This window comes from Hippichthys cyanospilos, chromosome 3 (assembly GCF_059441005.1).
Source record: "Hippichthys cyanospilos isolate Australia breed blue-spotted pipefish chromosome 3, RoL_Hcya_1.0, whole genome shotgun sequence".
Taxonomy (NCBI): Eukaryota; Metazoa; Chordata; class Actinopteri; order Syngnathiformes; family Syngnathidae; genus Hippichthys; species Hippichthys cyanospilos.
In genome coordinates, this window is record NC_142371.1 from 1,280,397 (window position 1) to 1,300,411 (window position 20,015).

The window sequence follows — 20,015 nt, forward strand, 5'->3', positions numbered from 1 at the left end:
AGAGGGAGACAAACTTGCTGCGCTGACGGATAAGTAAACAAAACACGAATGTCCTCGTTTTTGCTACGCAGTTCAAAAGTAACTGACGTAACGCGGAATTGTACGGAAATACTTTTGCAAAAGCAACATCCACCCATCAATTTTCCGAGGCGCTTTTCACTCGGGTCTTTCACAATTAACAGTATACTGTGTTTTAATTCTGAAGATTGGATTCAAGTGAAAAAAAAAAAAAAAAACCTTCCGCGTACTTTGATCTAACATAATTTACAACAAATGCACATTTTAAAATTCTTTGAAGCGGATTACTTCAATATTTTTCAGTTTATGTTTAATAGTTTCAGACTACGTGAAGCCTAACAAAAGTGAATATATACAGTATAAAGAAATAAATGAATACAGTGCTACATCACGACTTGGTCATTGCGCTTCACGCTATCACAGATTTTTATTTATGACAATAACTTTTTCTAAAAATAGAAATTTTATTAAAAAATAAATCACCATTTACTGCACAAATTTAATTTATAACCATATCTATTGCCGGTTTACCTTGCTGTTTTTCTTGATATTTTTCTTCTTTCTAAGTTGGATCAAACCAAATTAAAAAAAACAGATTTTCTGTATGTATTTTTTAAGAAATTAAACTTAAAAAAGGAACTAAAACTACGATTAAAAAAAAAAAAAGAAAACCGCTAATTTCATTTTTTCATGAGAACTGGAGAACTGCATGGAATAGACAATATAAATATTTAACTGTAGGTCTATCTAACACTGTCCTTTTTTTTTTTCCCACGGTCAAACATTTACCTATTGTTTGCTGCCATAGCATCTAAATGTCTAATTGAGCTTGCGGTCAAGTCATTATACTGCCATCTGCTTTTTCGCAGAATAAGCGCCTTCAACGCCTTCTTTCTCGTCAACATCCCCATCAATGATACGAGCATGCAATTTTAATGAGTAGTTTGTCACTTCACATCACGTCAGCCCATCAAGGTGACCCAAACGAAATCGCTTTGAAAAGAGCATGTGTGACATGGGAATGCGGATCGGCCTCGCCCTGCGTGCTTGTGTCGGTGTGTGTGTGTGTGTGTGTGCGTGTGTGCATGTGTGTGTGTGTGTAGTCTACCCGCCCAGTGTGGGAATGCTGCCATTAGGAAGAAGAATATCACAAATTTAAGCTGTCTGTCAGGTATGGCGACCAATGAGTCACACTGTGATGGCTGCGTTGTGAAAGTCAACCTATAGCAGGCTATTATTTGGAAAGCACGCCCACTGCAAAAGAATTAAAAGTGTTGTTTTTTTTTAATGTATTGGTTCTCTAACCTTTAACTCGATTCACCGCAGGAATCCCAAATGAATGCCACAGGCCATTCCTGATCAGGGAGTTAAACGTACCTTAATAACCGCTCACCACAATGGTGACAGATGGCTCATGATGATGACAAATCTTGACTTTTTTTTTTTTCTTTTAGTACAAAAGCTCAAATTGAAACTGGGATCATGTGAATTTTAATCATTCTAATTCTTCTAACCCAGCCTTTCTCAAATAGTGGTGCGTGCAAATTGCAGTAAAATGAGGATTTTTTTTTTTCGTTTGTTATTAGTTCAGGCACTTTGATGCACTTGCTTTTTTCAGTTTTAGACTAAGCTGTAACTTGTATAAAAGCTGCTCAAAAGTAGATAACAATTGTTGAAATTTATAGTTTTTTCTTTTGTTAATGTTAAAATGATATAGTTTTAGGTATACAATTTTCATATATTTTATTTCTAGTGTGTGCGGTGAGGGGGGCTTTGCAAAATAAAATTGAGAAGCACTGCCTCAAACCCACCTCTATGACTTCAAGTCCAGAGTAGGGCTGAAACAAATGATTATATTATTAATTGATGAATCGGATTAAATTGGAATTACTGATTTGGGGAAAAAAAGCACAAATTTTAATGATTGCATTTTAAAGCAAATGTTTTATTTTGATTCAAAACAAACATAATCAGTCTGCTTTCATGCAGCACTATAGACATTGGAGAATGGGTTCCTGTTGAAAAGCTGAAAGTCTTAAGGTTTTTTTTTTTATACAATTTAAAACAGGGATAGACCAATGATTTGCCAGATTAATTATCGGTGATAATTTTGAGGATTTAAAAGAAAAAGAAGGAAATAACTTCTTTTGAGGGTGATGGGAAAGTGGATGTGTTTAGATGCTTTTGATTATCCGCGCATCGGTGTTAAGTATGCGTCAGCATGAGTGTTTAAAGGGATCAAGCAGGCAGGGTGGGGTGCACGCCGATATTAAATTACAACAATGGCGAATCTTCCCTGAGGCACTGGGACATGCTTTTTTGTCTGCTTCCCGTCCTTCTCCCCCCTTTTCCTTTTCTTGCCATTCTTCTGGGTAAAAAAAAAAACCCACTAGAAATAATGAGCGGATAATGCGAGGGAATTCCCACTCTGGCCTCCGGCCACCGTGTTGTCACCCCGTCGTCAATGATGCTAGTCAGAGTGGTGCAAATGGCATAAGACGTTTATTTTTCGGCAGGACCGTCCAGTCCTTGTAAATACGTACACAAAACGTGACTTTTAATGTATTCAATCTGCAGCTGGTTTGGTTATTCGGCGGGCTTTGATGGAGAAATGTCTAGTAAGATCTTGATTTTCAAGCTTTGCTCCGTAAGGTGAGATCTTGACACAAGTCCTCGTGGAGAATGTAACCGTGCGCCACGGTTACAAAACAACTCGCCGATGAAAGGCACCACGCCATTGGCAACAAATCATGTAGGGCACATTCAAAATCAAATGAGCCATGGCGAACCAGAGTGGGCGGGCTAACTCCATTTTTATCATTTTCAGATAAGTGCGGACGTGACCAGAGAAAGGGCATGTCTTTTTCGACGCCTGTATGGTTGCGGTTCAGTTTTGACACGTAGGGGGCAGCGCTTTTTTTTTTAAGCTTGCCAGCATAAAGAGAATTACAAGTTGTGTATTTAACCAAAGATTGCAACGAGAACAATGCAAAAATGCTAGCATCCATGTTTTGGTCCTGTAGTTTTAAACATCTAAACAAGTTATCTGAATAAGTACTCATATGCATATATTTTTTATCCTCTGCAAAAAACACAGATTACTGCAGAACAGAGCTCACGGAATTATGACTCTGTATAGCTATGTTTTATTTTTTTTATTTTTTTTTTACTAAATGTGTAAGTTCAAAACTGCAGTGCTGTTTTTCTTATTTAAAAAAAATGTTGCACATTTTTGACTTTTTTTTCCCCACTAAAATGAATTGATGGCATTTGCATTCTGCTTTATTTGGGAGCCAAATGGAGTTAGCCCACTGTAGTTTTCCACAGCTTAAACATAAGTGATGCTTGACTCACAGTGTAACAAAAAGCCAGCCTACTAACATTCGGCCATGCTGTTAAAAAGTATCGATCAGCAGTGCATTGGTATCGGCTCCTGTGTAAACATCGGAAAGTTTGACTTCTTCATGCACTTTAGCTTGCGATACAATCAGCTTGGGTAAAAACATATCATGCGTATGAACAGAAACAGTAGCTATTAAAACAAGTGGGCGGGCCAAACTGAAAAGAAAAAAAACACGCTGACAATGATGTGGTGCGGTTTAACAAAATGGTTTTTTTTAAATGATTTATTGATATTCTATGAATGTATGGTTGGTCTCAGATTGTCACATTCAGGTTCATCTGTGAAATATGGTCGCAATTACAACAATATTCAAATTCAATGGAAATTTTACTGTACTGAACTGTTCTAATGGCAATTAGATTTCATACATTTTCTCAGAGAAAAAAATATGGCTATTGCTGTATTCCTAAAAGTAAACACCCTCAGAAAAAAAAATCTGAATGCTCTTTTATATCATATGACTCTCGTAAATAGCAACTTTTTTCTGGTCTTATTCTTTAATGATTTTGATTTTATTCATGTGACGTTTTAATAGCAACTTACTCTCATAAAATTGCAATTTTTTTCGTGCAATATTCTTTGCAAAGTGTCAATTTTTTTTTTTAGTGGTAAACTTTGAATTAAAAACATCTAATCTCATAGCATTGACAAAAACACATTACGCCTTTATTCTCATATCTACTCTCCCAAAATAGAAAAATAAAACCTTTTTTATTTATATATAAATATATTAATATAAAAGGCAAATTTCCATTTTTTTCCTTTTCACAAAAGTCTGACGGTGACAAAACTGACAAGTTCATGATCGAGGATAAGCAGCTAAAGAAAATGTGTATATGTATATATATACATCTGTATCAAGAGTTGAGTACTCATTCGGGTATTGGTGTTAAAGTGGGGCTATTGAACGGCCTTAGCGGCATATTTTTTTCATTTTCAGCGTGGCCCAAACGTTGCTTTGTAAAAACACATAGTCCTCTCATTCAACACACACTCACACACATTTTCTCTCTTCACAGAGAAGCGTGAAACATTGAAGCTCTCTTGCTGCAAAGTTCCTCTTTACTACTTTGGCCTGGCAAATATATCATAGCGATTATACAAATAACGCATTAAAAAATCTCTACAAGCGTTCTTAAAAGATAAACATTGTGCAATACAAGACAAATTGCTTTCTCTGGCTACAATGTATACAAAAGAGTTCTAATCATGGCTGTTTTGGAAGATATAAATAAGACTACGTTGAAAAAGCTAAGGATGAGGCCTAGAGCAGACTCATGTCCAAGTAGTGGCCGGATGGCTTGCTCATCAAGCTGGGGAGGGACACCACGGGGGGCTCGCCTCCGCCCGGCTGGCCCATCAGGCTGCCGCTCAGGACGGAGACCGGCTCCACGGCAGTCTGGACGTTTGGGACGACACCAATGAGGAAGCGCTCTGGTGAGTTTAGGCGCACCGTCAATGAATGAAGCCGGCGACTGAATTGCTGATGCGGCGTTTGCTAATGCTTTTCTTTGCTTCGGATGTTTACGTTTAGTATCCTATTGCTTTTGACTTGACCTGAGACCGCGGTTCAGCCCGCCTCGAACCTATTCCTTCCAAACACGTTTTGCTTTTTATTGTTTTTTTTTTTCCCCTTCGTTCCCTTCGACGGGTGACGTGTCAAGTAAAAATGTCAAAAGGTCAAATGTTTTCAGCGGGCCGCCTTCTCCACTTCCTCAAACATTTCACACTCGATATATTGATAGTGTTATCAATCGAATAATCTGCTAAAATTTCAATTAGCACCTAAATATAAAGCAATGTTTCCCTATTACTGTTTATTAACCAATTACGCTGTGTTTAGGATCATTTAGTGAAAAAATAATCGACTACACAACAATCAAGCAATGTCACATGAGTGGGGTTGATATTGTCAATCGTTTTGAAACTGATTGACTTCGCGATTCGGTCGTTGATAATCAGTCTGCTCTCATGAAAGACGAAAGAAATCAAAGAACAATTACTGCCCAGAGGGTGAAAACACAAGATTAGACCATATTCATTTCACTATTAGCTCGAAATGATTACTTAATGATTAAAATAGTTGTTGATGAATTTGATACATTTCTTAATTATGACGGTTCAGATTACATCCATGTCATATGTGAGCCATTGGAATTTAATTTGATTTGTCGTGCATAGTAAATTGTCCATCATAATATTAAAGGAAGAAATCTTGCGATTCGATTACTTTTCAGAATAGTTCAGTCCTCTATATATTTATATCATAAATATGTACGTCTAGCCTAACTTTGACTGCTGTTGCACGCAAACATTTCCCACATAACGACCTGTAAATTCCCCCTGCCACGAGCCTTCAACTACTAAAAAAAAAAAAAAAAAAAAATCCCACACCCACTCTTCAGGCTACAACGTCCCAGCCGGGGTCAAGAGCAAGCCGGAGCATCACCTGAGGCGGGCCGGGAAGACCGGGAGGGGGCGGGGTCGGGGGGTCGACCGCGCGGACCCCGAAATAAATACGCCGGCTCTTAGTTGTGAAGCATATTTCTACTTCTCTCCATTCTACGCCGACATGAGCTCTGCGAGTACAAGTCGAAGCAAGCGGCGGCGGCGAGCGGGCGGGCGAGCGAGAGCCACGGAGACAGGATAAACTCGTTTACCGGCCTCGCGGCAAAGTGTGACGACACGCGGCCTCCGCGCAGGGAAATTCGGATTAGGGTTCTGTCGGGTGGATGGCGCGGCTCGGTTTACCTGATAGCCCTGCACCGCGTTGATGAGGTCTTTGCTGTTGTAGGTCAGACCCGGCATGCGCATCAGGCCCCCGGGGGAGGAGAGGGCCGAGGGCGAGGGGAAGAAACCCACAGTGGTTGGAGAGCCGGGTGGGCTGCGGGGGTTAAAAAAAGAGGAAGGAAAAGGAGATGAAAGGTAATCGAAAGACGGGGCATTTATCGGCAAAGCACTAAAGGGGATGGCGACATTACAACGTTAACCTTCTTTCCGAGCGGCAGAAAGCCCACCCGCGGCTTCTAATGGCGTCGCGTTGACTTTTTAACGACCTTTGCTCCAGAAGGTCACGGCAGAAAAGACAAACGGCACGCCTTGCTTTGACAAGGTGGAGTGAGGCCGTAAATTGGAATGTAAATTTTGGAGGAATGCTGGACATCGATAAAAAAAATGGCCAGAGTTTATTGACTTAACTGTAGTGAGCATCTGATTGATGCAAAGTCCTTTGTACACGGTAAATTTGTAGAGCACTTTTGACACGTACATCGGGGGGTTCATAAAAATATAAGGAAACCCAAAAGACTATTTGTTTTCCAGAATATTTTACAGATCTCGTCACAAATCCGTGATAAGAGTGAAGCCGCAATAGCTGAAGTGAGATGTAGCCAGCTAGGGACTCTTAAAAGAAAAAATAAAAAATACACTACATTATTTTTACAAGTACATTTTTTAAGTCCATCAAACCTTTACAAAAATGCTTTTAAGTATATTACTTTGATTAACATCAATTAAATTTACAATTGTCCAGACTAAATCCCGGGACTTGTTTGGTCCAGAACATCAGCAAACAGACAAAAATGTAGCTGATGTTTTCCAAAATAAAAGCATATTTGTAAATGTTTCATTTTGATTCAACGCAGTGATAATCTATCAGTTTCATGAAGGAATGAAGAAATCTGATCAAACGAAGCGCTGAGAGGCTGAAATCACTGACAATAATAACTGATTATTTTGATTATGTATTAGTTGTTGATTGGTTCATAGAATTGTAATAATTGTTACAACTAAGGTTGCATCCTGCCCTAGCCACAAATGCTTTCATTAGTAGACAGCCATGAAAGTGTGCGATGTGACAGAATTAACTATTAACTCATTCACTGCCAAGGACGAATATACGCGTCAGTCCATTTTTAGGTCTGCGATCCATTTAAGATCTGCGTTGTCTTGGTTACAGTAAATGTTCCCAAACCTATGAATCTCAATTGACATGTAACCTTATTATTTCGTGGCAGGTTGAAAAGCAAACTTGTGGCAGTATATAAAACCTCTGCGTCCATTACTGTGGAGGCCATCAAATGACTATATCTAGTAAACTAGTCAAACTAAGCTGCTTACCTGGGATAGTAGGTTGTGTAGCTCATATATAGCTGCGCCGAGGATGGATAGTAGGCATGCCCCGGGGGTAGGGGGCGAGGACCTAGCAACACCTGACCAAGCGGAGGGTAGAGGGCGGCGGCGGCCTCGGTAGGCAGGACGGGTTGGGTGGGGGTGAACGAGTAGGATGGCGGAGATAAACCTGGCGCATAGACAACAGAAACAAAAGACGTCATGCCGCTTGAAGTGTGTCAACACAAGGACATGATTGTGCCATGTGTTCACACTTCAGGAGAGGCACTCATGCACGCTTGCAAACAATGACCACGTTCACTTCACTGGACACAGACTGGAAGTTGTACAGTATGTGTAGACACAATGTGTCCCCTAATGAAGTTGGCAAAAGCTAAAATGCTTGTTCTTTTTTCAAAATTATTTAGGCTCCGAATTAGTTTAAAGGTGAAGTGGGTGGCCATGGTTTGCAATTTTTTTGCCTACTTAGAATTACTTTGGCTCTACTTTCCCAAACCAGGCAGAGTCTAAAAGGGGGAACATTCACGATCTGTGACCATCTTGGCAAAATTAGTTACAGTTGCAAACACGTTATACAAACATTATTGCAGTTTATTATTGATCTAAACTTTCCCGCGTTATATATGGTTATATTGGGTGACCAGACATGTCGTTTTAAACGATTTTCAGCCTTGTTTACACTTCGAATAACTTTTTCATCTCGGTTTTACGTAGGTCACATCTCGAGGTCCAGGTTTTGTTTTTTTTTTTCCCTTTGGTTTAGTTTTTTTGCCAGCAAGCCAATAGATTGAACGAGGCGTATGTCAATCACAAGGTTTTCATAGCAATGTATAGGATAAACTAATTAAAAATCCATTTAATCTTACTTTCACATCATACATTTAATGATTAATAGCTCATCAGAACAGCAAAAGAAAATTATTTGCTCACACACTTGAGTGGAGATGCATTGAATGACCACTCACACTGTAGCGCATCTCAAAGTCGATAGAAATACAAATATATATGCACCAAACATTAATAACTAGGCCATAAGCACATTGTGAGGTCTATGTGGAAACATTTCACTATTTATTTGGCAGACCAAAATCAGAAAAGCTGCATGTCAACTCAAGTTGGAGGTGCATGGGAAGCACATTTTACTACACTTTCACAACACCGGGACCAATCTAAAACGGTTGGCTCATCGTGGGTGCATTGGCCAGTTTAACATAGTTAATCTGTCATATACAAAATAGCCTTTAGGACTTGCTAAAGTAATAACACAACTATTGCTCGCAAGATTGACTCGTGATTAAATGTATTTAAAGATCAGAATTAGTTGCGTGTTTCATTTTCAGCAAACTTGCTGTGTCCCAGTTTTTAGTTGTGAAAATCTGGTCACCCTCGGTTATATAGAATAGGATCACACTATTTGGCATTTATGGCCAGTCATAAAAGTTAAGACTTGTCCTAACATGGCCTCCATTCTGCGTCGTATCCTGTTCACCTGTGTGATCATTAACGCATCAATAATTAACGGGTGTGAAAGACTTCTAAAACAAGTTCATTTTTGTCATCTGTCAAGTCTGATTCTAAGTCCCGCCTACTTGAATTAATTAAGCAAGCACAATAGGTGTGCCACTATACTGCACGACCAAGACTAACTGGTACAACTGGAGACTTAAGACGCAAGATCTTTGCCGCATTTTGACCCCTCCTTTTTTGTGCAACCATTAATAACCATTGGTAGAAAAAAAAGAGAAAGGGAGCGTAACCAACATGCTTCTGGCGTGAACTACGAGATAGACTCAGATTAGAATGAGTGGGGTCCAAATTGAAGATTAAAACATTTGGCATGCAGACTTGGGATTTAATCACACTAAGTCATGAAGAGGCACCACACACAGTTGTGAATCTCCTGGTTAGACCAGTATGTCCTGTCCACATTTAGAGATTGGAGAAAACCCAGCAACAATGCCCCCCCCCAGCAGGAGCCCACCTACCCCCGCAGGCCCAAAGCACCCCCAGCTCCCAGCAGCACTTACGTCTGGACTTACATGGCGGCGGGCTGAGCCCTGTCCCACTCCTGTTGCGGCTGTGTGTGTGTGTGTGCGTGTGTGAGAGCGAGCCTCCCATCAGCACCAGGCCCATCTCCTCTGCGCTGCAGGGGAACACCTCCACGTAGCGGCTGTTGGGCCCGTGTTGGCAGGACATCACGTGCTTGTGGAGCTGCTGGGAGGCCGAAAGCGCTCGCTCTGCCGACGTCATTTGGATAAAGCAGTCGCCTGACGGACGACCCTAGAAACATATGCGGAAATGACAAAAAATGCATAAATCAGATTATACTGTAAATCGTGACTATTCCTCGTTCCAGCAGTGCTTTCACTTCTGTGTTAGTCTGTGCTGTTACTGTGCTGTACTGCTACTAATTATTTCCTGTGGTTGGGTTTGCGATTTTATTTTTACTGCAGGGGTGTCAAACTCATTTTAGCTTGCACAGGGGAAAATCTATTCCCAAGTGGGCCAGACCGATAAAATCATGGTATATATTTATATTACTTTAAAACACAAATTCATATTTATTATTATTTTTTTTAATCCTGCCTAAAATAGTACAAGCACAACATCATTAGTAATCATAAAACTTTAACATTACTATTTTTCATATATTGAAAAAATTTCAGCTCGTTTTTATACTTTCCAAAACCATTCCGTGGGCTGAATTAAACTCATTTGCTGTATGTTTGACACCCCTGGTTTACATAACAGTATATGTGTAAAATGTGTGGCTAAAAACAAAATAAAAGTAAGACTTTCCTTATTTAGGCCTATTCAGCTGTAAAAAGTTGATGTTTTGTCTATGATTTATTTACGTATACTAGAAATTGTACTAGAAAAGTACAATTTACCTTTAAAAATATTTTTTGTCTCGTATAGTCGAGTGAAAATGACATCACAGCTCAGCTTGTGAACGTCACATGACCCAGAAAACAGGTGAGCCGTGATTGGTCGATGTGTTTTAAAGGTACTAATTTTGCATAAAAATAATATAAACGTGTTTATTAATAATAATAATAATAATAGTGGTAATAATACAAGCTACAAAAAAAATACTAAACAGCATTTTTAGCAATAAAACATTAATACAGTATTAAGTTGATAAAAACATGTGCAATAACCACCTTTAAGACCCATTTTTGTCACACGCTGTTGAATGAAAATAACATGTGCTGAAGTCTCAGGTAATGACCACTTACAGCTCACCTGTTTTCTGTGATTGGTGATGTGACATTCACAAGGTGAGCCGTGATTGGTTGCTCTCTAAGCCCTTAGCATGGGATTTAATTTTCAGTTCGCAGCAAAAGAGAAAATTGTATACATGAAAAAAAATTGGGTTATCAAATTGATTACAGACAAAATATTAACTTTCTACTGTTTCTACTGTTAATGTGGAGTGTGCAGATTAATATACATGGTGTTCTCAATAGTCCAAATTTTAAAGCACAGAGTAAATTGACTTTAAATGTTGGTTGTTAAATAGTTTTACCCCATCGCTAGCATCAAACATAATTAAACTTTTCATTTTCATCATATAATAAAAACACACCTTTCACATGTATTTATGATACATTTGAACACACACAAAAACGTAAGAACTAAATTTATATGTCTTATAAAATCTGCCTTGGAGAGTTGGGGTCTGGCAAGGTGACGTGACGTTGGCGAGAGCTTTGTGAGTATCTGGCCGTGAGCTGTGGCCTACAACAGCTTCTATGTGAGTGTCCAAAACGAGTTTCTGTGTTTTATTGCTTTCCTACCATTCAAGTATAAACAAAACAGGTCTCATTTGGCCAAAACCAGTCTCACATATGAAGGCCCTCCGTTGTGGGAGTTCCTGCATGTACCTGCTGATTTAGGACCATGTGCACGCCATGTGGTCGGACATCGTGGGTGAACTCGCCCAAGAAGTTGAGGATGTCCTCTATGCTGGCCGAATAGGGCAAGCCCCGCAGCCTCAGGCAGTCCCTCACGATGATGGGAGGGGGTAGGAGAGACACGGCAGGCAACACTGACAGCAAGGGGGCGGGGGCCACGGGGATCAGCGGGGCAGATGAGTAGCGGTTTAACACCTACAACACAAATTGCTATAGTTACTAGACTTGCTTCGATTGGTCCTAAACTGCCAAAGGGTGATACAATAGAATCAGGATATTTCTCCAGAATTCTTTATATATATGTTTATAGTTTGGTGGCAACATTACACCTTTTATTTGCACGAGTCTGACCGTTCATGTTAAACCATGGCAAAATTCTTCATTGTTTATATACATAACTATCAATGCTCTATAAACATACAAGTGCAGAAAAGTGATGAAAATAGACATACTGCCAAATCTTGTGATCACATTTTTTATATAGTTTTTAAACACAGATCAACAATCGTGATTGGCCCCAAAAATCCTGATCGTGTAAAGTCTATAATGAACACAAATTTTGCCGTAAAGTCATGTGGAGGGCCCTGGCCACTTCCTATGGAGGATGATGTAAGTCATAAATACCGTTATTGCACCACCTTTACGCATCTGCGTCTTTGGCGGGAAATAGAGTCGAGTGATGACGTAAATCTCCAGTTTATGCTTGCTACACACAAACATGGATCCGAAGGATTTGGCAAATCTCCACTTTGGCCGGAGTTTTTGAGACCTTTGATATTGATGGAGGAAAAAAAAATAAAAAAAGAAAAGCCCTGGTGCGTATAGCAGATAGGGCAAACCAGAGGCATTTACCGGTTGTTTGCAAGAACCAAGGCTACGTGTAGACTATGCCTAAGTTGGTCACGCCATTTCAAACTTTGACTTGATGTCCCTATCTGAGTGAAATTTCAGCTCCTTAGTGTCTTCCTGCATTGCTTTCCTTTTGATGCCTGTGATCTAAAGATCAAAGGATTGACTAAAATACTGGGTATAAGGGACGAATAAGCAAGGACCTGGCTTGTAGCCAACAGGATCTTAGTATGTTTGCACTTCTCGAGATGACCAATAAAATGGTTCTCATGTGCATATAATCTGTGTGTTTGTCAGTCCAGGCAGAGAAATCTGCTTGTATTCATCTAGCAGAGATGTGAGGCAGAATGAAAAGAGGGCAAAGGAGAACTTACTGCAGTTACTGTGTAAAGGTAAACATGGTCCATGCTGCTATGTAGTACCCCACCTATTTGTCCTACTTTAGTGCTTCTCGAACATAATTAAAGAGGGGGGAAAAGTCGCACTCCGACATGCAAAAAGATCAGTTTGTGGCAGCTAAAAAATGTACATTCAAAATACCTGCTGGACCTCTGCTGCTGTGCTCCTGAATAACTCAATATATCTTCTTCCAAGTATCTCCTTGTGTTTCCTGAGCGCACACTGAGCATGTTCATCGCAAGCAAACAGCACAAAAGCGTCGCCAGTGGGTCGACCATCCGGGTAGCGCACAAACAGGATGCCGTCCCTCCCTCCGCTGACTGGACACGTGTCTTTGAGTCCGTCCTCTGGCGAGAAGAAGGCGAGCACCTGCTCGTGCGTGGCCGTGAAAGGAAGACCTCGCATTCTGACGATGATTTGGTCCTCGCGGGATAAGAAAGTGGCTACTTCGTTGGATGTACCTGGAACAGAGATCGAGCAGAGGTTTGAAAAAAAAACAAAAAAACTGCGAGAAGATACAATCGTGAATGCTATTGCCTTCATTATGACACTGGTAGAACCTCAAAACTTTCAGTGATTAGAACATTTAAAGGTGCCACGTTGTAGAAAATTTATATATTGTTAGGTGAAGTAAAGTCAACAATTTTCTTACAATAATATGTTCTGTGGAGCAGTCGGGCGCAGCCATTTTGCCACTTAATGTTGACTGAAAATGACATGGTTGCTTAGTCAGGAAACAACCAATCACAACTCACCTGTTTTCTGACTGTTTATGTGACGTTCGCAAGCTGAGCTTTGATTGGTCATTATTTGAGCATGGTTCACCTATTTTTTGAGTTTTGTCACATCGTGTGAAAGCTGGGCTGTCACTGGTTGTTGCTTGAACGCAGCTCAGCTGTTTTCTCTGTCTGGTCATGTGATGTTTGCAAACTGAGCTGTGATTGATTGTTACTTTAGCACGGCTCACACATTTTGTTGGTCTGGTCATGTATTGTTTGCAAGCTGAGCTTTGATTGGTCACTACTTGAACACTGAGGAACTGTGATGCCATTTTCAGTCAACAGTAATTGGCAAAATGGCCACCTTCTGAGCCGGATAAAAAAGAATAGATTTTGCTGCTTAAGTGACATTCCACCAAACCCAATATTAAAGAATGCCATCTTCAAACTAGCGGACATAGAACGTATTGTTTTTTTTTTTTTTTGTTTGTTTTTTGTTTTTTAACTCTGGAGTGTCTGCCCTCCCATAAAGTGTAAAATAAACCAAGAAGTAGTCGAGGGCATGAGCACGCAAATTAGAGGGGCTTCCAAATGAGTCAGGTGGGCATTCATTTGTGTTGATGAAAATAGTGGTCAATGTATTTTTGTGAAGTTTCATTCAAAAAAAAAACCTATTGAAAATTCGAATTAGGACACCAGCAGAATTCATTGATGATAAAGAATGAGTTATGCATTTCACGCAAAGGCTTCCATCATGACAAGAGGCGGTTGGTCTTACCTCCTGCTATCTTCAGGAAGTCTTCTCCAGTTGCCTTGTAAACCTGCAATAAAAAGTAGTCCATTATAGAATTACACCATAAGTGGTCCGTGAAGTGGTTTGCTTAAGGTATATAGGTGTGTCAAACATTTACCTCGATGTATCTGTTGCCCATATGATGCTTATGTCTTTGCAGCGCCAAGTCTCGATGCTCTTCGCTGACAAAACGAACGAGGGCCTCGCCGTTCCTCCTTCCCTGAGCGTTCAGGCACAATGCAGCCCCTCCTCTGCGTGACACCATGTAACATCCTGTCAAACGTGTTTTCACACGTGCTTTAGGCTTTCCTTGCATTTCAGGTAACACACTCACTTGGCAATATTTAGTCCGCTGAAGAATCGGGCAATGTCCTGATCAGAGGACTGCCATGGCAACCCCCTGGCTCTGATGACTGTGCTGTCACTCACTTTCTCTGTTTTACTGCTGCAAACAAACATTCAAGGTGAAATGCTTGTGTTTCATGAGTGACTTTTAGTAGAGACTTAAAAAGGAATCGTAGACTGAAGTAAAGATTACTTACCACGTACCCGTCTCAAACTTCTCATTAACTCTTTCCGGGTTTGAGAAAGTGTGGCCTGCAATTAAGAAGTCCCTTTTCAAATCATAGTGACCAAAGTGAATCGAAAGATCGTATAGGTAATTTCCTAAAAAAGAATTATGGCTAATCAAAGCTGTTTGTTAACTATACAATCACGTGGAACCTCCACAAAATGGGGAAAAAAAAATCAGCTTTTACAAAAGAATGTAAAGACACTGAAGGTATGAAGTCCTAAAAGGCTCTGTTGTGATTAAAGGCTATATAAATAAATATGACTTGGCTATAACATAATGTAGCTATATTTTTTTGCATGGTCCAATCAATTTGCTCTTAATTTTACAAGAAAGAAGCCCTGTTTCAATCACATTACAAAGCATTAAATTAAATTTGCTGATACCTGCACAAACCCTGTTAAGATGTCACGTACCCCCCTGAAGTGCCTTCTCAGACTACCAGTGTCATTACAATTTTCTTCTGGTTTAATCACGCACAAATACACTCAGAGCTAAATATAATTCAACATGTTGACAAACTAATTTTGTATTTAAAAACACTGCACTCTACCTTGTAAATGAACGGACTAAAACATTTGTGTGACATTTGTCTACTGAAGTGCTAAAAAGCGCTATGTTCCACTGAAACAAATGGAATCATAGAACCTTTTATATTAATTAGTGCATTAGTGTAGCACTCACATAGTGGCTCGGCAAGCAGGCTAAGTACAATTTTAGCCATTATCTGGACTTGCTGCACTGCTACTTGCGGAGGCAATGTGGCTGATGGATCCAGTGTACCCAAAGCAGGTGCTTCCATTGGTATGCTTAAAGCTGAACATGACGTCAGTTAAGAAAGCAAATGATTAGCATAATGATAATGTTGTGAGGACAGAAGAAAGTAAAACTGACAGAGTTAGAAAAAAAGAGGCTGCAGGATTTAATAGTTTCCTGTTCCAGAGGGTGTGTGAAAGGCTTGCCCTGCTAGTTAAACAAACACTTTAACCGGGTACTCAACAAGGTGCTGGTTATTTGCATTTGAAAATGTGAATTAATGATGCATGCACCTCATGGCTCAGTTGTAGCATTTGTGCTCATGTCATAAGAAACTGAAAAAAAAAAAGAAAACTGTTTTGTAATGGATACACTCTGCCATGGTGTTTACATCTAAGCTTCTGAGGTCAGAGGGGAAGTGCGTCTTGAACTCTTTACGAAGGTCAAAGAAGGAGTAGAAACAGTCGGGCACCAGGATGTTCTAGAGGGCGAAAGACATGAGTTGATAACATATATTCATTTTTTTTATATCCGGATTCTGAACAAATCGCTCACACATTAATCTGCCTCATCACCAGTCACTTTACCCCACACATGCATACGCCTTACCAATCCGGCACAGTGCAGGAAAGCTGCTAAATACATAATATTTTGCACTACTTGATATTTTGCACTATCATGCTGATATGTAAACAGTTTCTTCCACTCCATCTACACCATAATATGCTCAGAATGTAAGCATATTCATTTATTAGTGGTTCATTATAACTGCTCTTATTACTCTTACTGATTCTTTTATTTTGTTTTATTGCCTACTTTATTATATGCTTGATTGTGGAATGTAGTCTGCTCAGGGAAGTGAACAGAATAAGAATTTCATTGTGAAGTATTACTATGCATGTGACAATAAAACTCTTAAATCTTGAATCTTGAAGAATTCTAGCTTTTGCTTAGCCTTTCTGGCAGTGTGTTTCCAAGGTGGGACCCCAAGGTCTATAGTGTCAACTGATTATCAGTTTTCCAAACAATCCGAAAGACATCTCACACATTTTTAGAAATACTCATTCAATGCACCAAACAGCAATGACTAGTCTGTGAGCAGATTGCCTGCAATATTGATTTGACAAACCAAAATCCGAACAGCCACATGTCAATACAAGTTGCAGGGGCAGGGATACAAACTGGCACAACACCTCGACCAAGCACAATAGATTGGATCATGATGAGTGTGTTGAACAGTATAACCCTGTTGCATAACTAGATAGATAGCATATAGTATTAGCGAAGTATAAACTAAAACAAACTGGTCACCAGATCGACCATCGATTTAATTGGCCATAGATATTTCCTGGTGAGAATTCATTGCATATATTTCATTTTCAACAAATTCTCTGTCCCTGTTTTTAATAATGAAACAAAAATAATTGCGTAAGGAATGTGCGCACCCTAACTAAGTGAGAGTTTAGCAGTGTCAAGAAAGATCGACGTAAGTGTTGGAAGATCTCTGTAGTGGCAGCTTTTTGTAGTAGTGAGTGACTGGGAGTGTCATGGTATCTGTTGCAGTCCTAGAAGTTAAATTCTGAGCTTGTGTAGGAGAAAGATGTGCAATCACAAGAGGTGTGCTACTTGTGGTAAATGGCCAGGGTGTCACCACACAGAACACCTCCCACAACCACAGCACAACAAAACAACAGCACAACCAAGACAAAACCAACCATTGAGCAAAACATACAAGTAACTGCTAATAAATTTGAAACATCAAAAATTCTTAACATTATGAATGACAAACGAGTAAGGAAAATATCTGAAATCATAACATAACATATGTCATTCCAGGAAATGCTGTTGTGATGACCAAGGGGGACCATTCAGGCTAGGACCACCCCAGGTCAGCTAATGTAGATTATTGCCTCGCATTTCTCCTCCAGTTTTTTTTTTTTTCCACAATCTGTAGCAATAATGTTTTCAAGTTAACTTGACTTATATTTAGTGTCAACCTTATAACAAAAATTTGGAGTCTTGCAAGTCAGCAGTTTTCTGCTCGTCATAAGACGTGGGAAAATGTTGGCAGTGACACTTTGTGCTAAAATGTGGTATGTGTATGGGTGTGTTGCAGTCATCAAGTCATCTTAAGAACATCTCCGCTGAGCCACTTCAACAAGGAACAGCGCGCCGACACAACAATTCATTTGAAGCCGCGTGTATGCGAAAAAAGTTTTCAGCAGAAAGGAGTGAGCGAGTGAACATCCGCCCTTGCTGCGGGGCGTTCACCTACCCAGCCTGCTTACCTTGCTGGCGGCCTCGGGGTGAATCACTTGACGGATGTGGAGCTGCCCGTCGGTACATAAACACACTGACGTGCCTGCACCTGCGCTGTTCACCTCATTCGTCAGCTGGAGATGAAACTGTAGAGAAAGAAACCAAGTGCAGCGTTTTAAAGAAAATGACTTTACATTGCAAAATGGATTGTCACTGTATTACCGTATTTAATGCAGTCTCAAAGCTCTTTGCTGTAAAGATGCAATCTGCCCCGGATGCATTTTCTTCTTCCACGAGTTCCTCCACCACATCTTCCTCCTTTTTTTCATCCGTCAGGTCTGACACTTCAGGCTTAATCAGGAGCTCATTCACCTTGCCCAACTTCATTAAAAACAAACAAAAAAAGTTACACTATTTAAAAAAAAAAAAAGGCAAAAATGTTCATTGAACTAAGAATTCAAGGCTCACAAAATGGTAAAACTTTATGTTGGGCAATGCAACAAAATATTCTACGGTTTTATTTGTGAATAGTTTCTTCCCATAATTTCAACAAAGAAATCACATGCACCGTATTTTCGGACTACAACTTGCACCGGTATATAAGACGCAGCAGCAAAAATTGACCATGCCAAAAAAAAAAAAAAAAAAAAATTGTCACAAATAAGCCGCACCAGACTATAGACTATAGGTATATTTACACAGAAGTTTTGTAATGTATTTAATAATATATAAACGTATGTATGTATGTATATTTTTTGGTGGCCCAAAAAAAACCCACTGTAGATAAGCCTATAAGGACTATAAACCTCAGGGCTCAAATCATGAGAAAACAGTGGTTTGTAGTCCTAAAATACAGTAATTGTGCCATGTAGTGTTCAGCAACTTGAAATAAATGAGCCAACTGTTCTGGCAAAAACACCTTCCTAGCTTTGTTGTGCTAACTAACAATGTTGCCATAATGGTCAATTCAAATTTTTATTCATTCACTCCCAAGTCTTTTTTACATGATTTTATAGTCCACACTTTCATAGTCACTCCCATGTAAATATTTACAGGCTTCTTTCTCTTATTTTGGTGTAAAGGGGGGTCTTAAAATAATTGACACTGAATAATGTTCCAATTTAAATTACTGCCCCCCAGCAAATGACGATCTCATACTTAAGTCAGTGAGTAATGACAATTACGTCAACAATTTGTTTAGCTTAAATGTTTATACTGTATAAGATTCACTTAAAAAATTAGCAGTCCTCAGTTGACTTCAGCAATCATAAATAATATTGATGTAAAGTATTATGTGGGACATGCAATTTGTATGAAAAAATACATTTTTTACACATAATACACAAATGGAAGTCACTTGGCTAAAATGTATCTATATTAAGTTGTAATGTGTGTGTAATGTCTGGTTGAATGGATAATTGGACAGAAAAAGTGACACAGGTAAGGTAAACAACTGTATAATTACATTTGGTAGTTACAATTAGTCTTCAAACCATTTGTTTGATAACCTAATGTCATATTACTGTCACCACTAGTAGGGAAACATGTCAGGTTTGATAGGTTCACATGGAATGTGTACAATATGTCAGCGTGCCACTTACATTATGGTATCGATTTAATATGGAGACTGAATACTTCATACTGTTCAGACTCAAAATGAAAAAAATGAACACGACAGTATGAGCAGTACGAATTAATTTATCGAAAATAAACGACATTTGGACCCATGTGAATAAATACTTGGTGTTTACCTTTTTGTTGTTTACATCCACCTGCTGCCACACCAGCCTCTCAAGCTCCTTCTCGTCCGAGCCCAGGAGCTCCCCGCTGGCGCCAGATGTGGCGGCGGACAGCACCACCAGGTAGTCTACCTGCGCCGTCATTCGAGAGACCGTCGAAAGGAAAGAAATACTTCAGCCAACTCCACACTTCGATCCAAACGAACACTTTCGACACCTGAGCGCAAAAGGTAAGATCCGTGGATCCTTCGGATTTCGTCGGCGTACTTCAATTTTTTTCTTTTTTCTTTTTCCTTTTTTTTTTTTTTTTTTTTACGTGAAGCCTCCCGAAGCCACCATCGCGGAGCAATGGCCGAGCGTCGTTTTTGTACTCAAGCGTTTACCTGGGGAGAGTCACGTGACTTATCTACCTGCCGCCTCTTCCCTCCTCCAGTGACGTGGCAGACGATGACACAAATAAG

At 39.7% G+C, this 20,015-nt stretch overlaps 1 protein-coding gene across 4 annotated transcripts; it reads right to left on the reverse strand.

Moving 5' to 3' along the window:
* Positions 1–2,498: 2,498 nt before the first annotated feature.
* LOC148425353 (epithelial splicing regulatory protein 1-like) lies at positions 2,499–19,808 on the reverse strand. Of its 4 annotated transcripts, none has more exons than XM_088411855.1 (15): positions 19,567–19,808; positions 18,038–18,196; positions 17,845–17,961; positions 15,929–16,037; positions 15,485–15,616; positions 14,772–14,826; positions 14,564–14,671; positions 14,348–14,480; positions 14,215–14,257; positions 12,859–13,178; positions 11,440–11,664; positions 9,580–9,832; positions 7,541–7,721; positions 6,173–6,305; positions 2,499–4,820 (listed from the first exon to the last, which is right to left on the reverse strand). In XM_088411855.1, the coding sequence occupies exons 1-15, from the start codon at positions 19,696–19,698 to the stop codon at positions 4,686–4,688; spliced, it is 2,235 nt and encodes a 744-aa protein (XP_088267981.1). In that variant the 5' UTR covers positions 19,699–19,808; the 3' UTR covers positions 2,499–4,685. The 4 variants fall into 4 exon arrangements, with proteins under 4 accessions (XP_088267981.1, XP_088267982.1, XP_088267979.1 ...); XM_088411856.1 differs by having other exon boundaries at positions 9,592–9,832; positions 14,564–14,674; XM_088411853.1 differs by having other exon boundaries at positions 14,564–14,674.
* Between the last annotated feature and the right edge of the window lie 207 nt (positions 19,809–20,015).